At 67.2% G+C, this 2,864-nt stretch overlaps 1 protein-coding gene across 1 annotated transcript; it reads left to right on the top strand.

Moving 5' to 3' along the window:
- The first annotated feature begins 489 nt into the window (after positions 1–489).
- SP5 (Sp5 transcription factor) lies at positions 490–2,512 on the top strand. Its single transcript, XM_017835245.1, has 2 exons — positions 490–933; positions 1,460–2,512. Exons 1-2 carry the CDS (start codon positions 883–885, stop codon positions 2,510–2,512), a joined length of 1,104 nt encoding a protein of 367 aa, XP_017690734.1. The 5' UTR covers positions 490–882.
- The last annotated feature ends 352 nt before the right edge of the window (positions 2,513–2,864 follow it).

The following is a 2,864-nucleotide window of genomic DNA, read 5'->3' as shown; positions in this document are numbered from 1 at the left end:
ACGAGGGGGCAGTGCTGGCGGAGCGAAGCGAAACAAACCCCGCTACCAGAGGAGAAAATGCGCAGTTATTTGCGGAGTCATATCGAGGGCATATCCCTCAGCCTCGGGGGAAGGGCGGGCGGAGGGAGGGAGCGGGGAGGAACCACCGACAATTACTCCAGGGAAGTTTTACGGCTGGGATCGACCAGCCCCGATCAGGTGAACTCGCTGTGTTCTGTTACTTTGGGTCATTAAACACTATCAGAGGGATCCGGAGGCAGATTTGTCGAGCGATAACAGACACGTTGTCACTATAGGGCTCTGCCACAAATCCTTAATTGCCAAAAAAAAAAAAAAAGAAGGGGGGAATCCAGTGTCTTGCACATCCAAGGCGAGGGTCTCTAGGCGGTAAGGGGTCCTTTGATCAAGAAAATCCAATTATTTGTGTATATACATTTCCCACATAGTGATTACTTCATTAATTGTCCCGCCTTTATCTCCTCCCTTCCCATCCCCCCTAATAATCAGTTCTTTTATCCAGACCAACAAACACACCATAGGAGCTTTGTGGATTCAAAGGATTTGCTTTCGCTTCTGAAAGAGCCGCTATTCTTTGATGATTGGGTAGCGGCAAACTTCAAAGCCATAAATCTTCCCTCTGACTGGTTGGCGGCCCAGCAAAGTCCTTATCAAATTCTTGGAGGTGATCCTGGCGCAGTCAGACAGTCCGCGGAGATCGCGCAGCGCGGGGGGGTGGGACGCGCACGGAGGCGAAGAGATCAGAAGGAACGGGAGAGAAGAGGGGGAGAGAGAAGGAAACTGGGCAGCTTCTCGTCTTCCCCTCGGCGTCCTCATGCCTCAGCAGTGCCCTGGCGCCTTTCCTTCGCCCCGGGCGCAGTAGCCATGGCCGCGGTGGCCGTCCTCCGGAACGACTCCCTCCAGGCTTTCCTCCAGGTCAGTACCCGCGCCCGGTGCGGCTCACGGGGCGCTGTGTCCCGCGGTTGTGACCCGCGTTGCGCGGGGGCAGCCGGCGGCAGCCGCCCCCCTCCTAGGGCTTCACCCCGCGGGCGGCCCGCAGAGGTAGGTGGCGACCTCCGCGAGAGTGAGGAGGCCGGGCTCGGGCTCCTCGGGCCGGCAGCTTCCCTCTCCCACCAGCAGCCCGGGAGTAATTCCGGACGGTACTCCGTGGCAAGGAGGGTGAGGGGCACGGGGGTTGGCCCCTGCCCACAGCAGCCGCTTCCCCGGCCCAGGAGCGGTGGCGGGGCCAGCTGCACCGGCCTCTGGGCGGGGCGGGGGGGCCGGGCCCGTCCTGCTCGCTGGGCGCGCGTTGTTTTCGGAAAGTTTACGGGCCATGCGGGAGCGGCGGGGCGAGCTCGTCCGCGCACGGGCAGCGGCGCGGGAAGTTTCCCGCGGGTCGGTGGCGGCGGGCGGAGAGTAACGGGCTCTCTTCCCTCTTTCCATCCCTCCCGTTCCTGCGCAGGACCGCACCCCCAGCGCCTCCCCAGACTTGGCCAAACACTCGCCCCTGGCTCTTCTGGCCGCTACCTGTAGTCGGATCGGACAGCCGGGCGCAGCGCCCTCGGATTTCCTGCCGGTCTCCTACGACCCGACACTGGGATCCCCCTCCAGGATCTTCCATCCGTGGAGCGGCGAGATGCCTGCGCACTCCCCAGGGGGGCTGCCGCCGCCGCATCCCAGCCTGGGACTGACCCCTCAGAAGAACCACCTGCAGCCCTCCTTCGGGGGGTCGCACGAACTGCCCCTCACCCCTCCGGCCGATCCCTCCTACCCTTACGAGTTCTCCCCCGTCAAGATGCTGCCCTCCTCCATGGCCGCCCTGCCGTCCAGCTGTCCGCCCGCCTACGTCCCCTACGCCACCCAGGCCGCCCTACCGCCCGGGTACTCCAACCTGCTGCCGCCCGCCCAGCCCTGCCGGCAGCTGTCGCCCAACCCGCCGCCCGAGGACATCCCCTGGTGGAGCATCCAGCAGGCCAGTGCTCCGGGCGGCTGCGGCCATCGTTTCCCCGCGGCCGCGACGCTGCCGCGGAGCCTGGTGCTGGGGCACTCGGACTTCGCCCAGTACCAGACGCAGATCGCCGCCCTGCTGCAGACCAAGTCTCCCCTGGCGGCCACGGCCAGGAGGTGCCGCCGCTGCCGCTGCCCCAACTGCCAGTCGGCCGCGGGCAGCGCCCCGGAGGCGGAGCCGGGCAAGAAGAAACAGCACATCTGCCACATCCCCGGCTGCGGAAAGGTGTACGGCAAGACCTCGCACCTGAAGGCGCACCTACGCTGGCACACGGGCGAGCGGCCCTTCGTCTGCAACTGGCTCTTCTGCGGGAAGAGCTTCACCCGCTCCGACGAGCTGCAGCGGCACCTGCGGACTCACACGGGCGAGAAGCGCTTCGTCTGCCCCGAGTGCGGGAAGCGCTTCATGCGCAGCGACCACCTGGCCAAGCACGTCAAGACACACCAGAACAAGAAGCTGAAGGCGGCGGCGGACGGCGTCAAGCGGGAGGACAGCCGCGACGTGTGACCGCCGGCATCGGCCCGCGACCGCCGGCGGCCGCCGCCCCTGCGGGCCGAGCCGAGCGGAGCCGCGGCAGGTCCCGGGCTGGGGGTGCCCCGCCGCCGGGGGCCGGGCGACCGTGGCGGCGGGGAGGGCGGCCGGTTCTCGGACTCGCGTCGGGCCCGGCGAGCAGGACCTCGGCTGCGGGCGGTCTCCGCGGACCCTCAGGCCCGAGACTGGCCGCTCCTAGGGCCCCGGGACCGTCCCGGGACAAGTGCCCGCCCCGCCCCGGAGCGCGGCTGAGCGGAGGCCGCGGGCGCTGGGGAGAGAGCGGGGTCGGCCTGGCCCGGCCGCGGGAGTCGAGGCTCATGGGCACCTG

The sequence above is a fragment of the Lepidothrix coronata genome, unplaced genomic scaffold (genome assembly GCF_001604755.1).
Source record: "Lepidothrix coronata isolate B3197 unplaced genomic scaffold, Lepidothrix_coronata-1.0 Scaffold7, whole genome shotgun sequence".
In the NCBI taxonomy this organism is placed as follows: Eukaryota; Metazoa; Chordata; class Aves; order Passeriformes; family Pipridae; genus Lepidothrix; species Lepidothrix coronata.
This window is presented reverse-complemented; position numbering and strand designations above follow the sequence as displayed.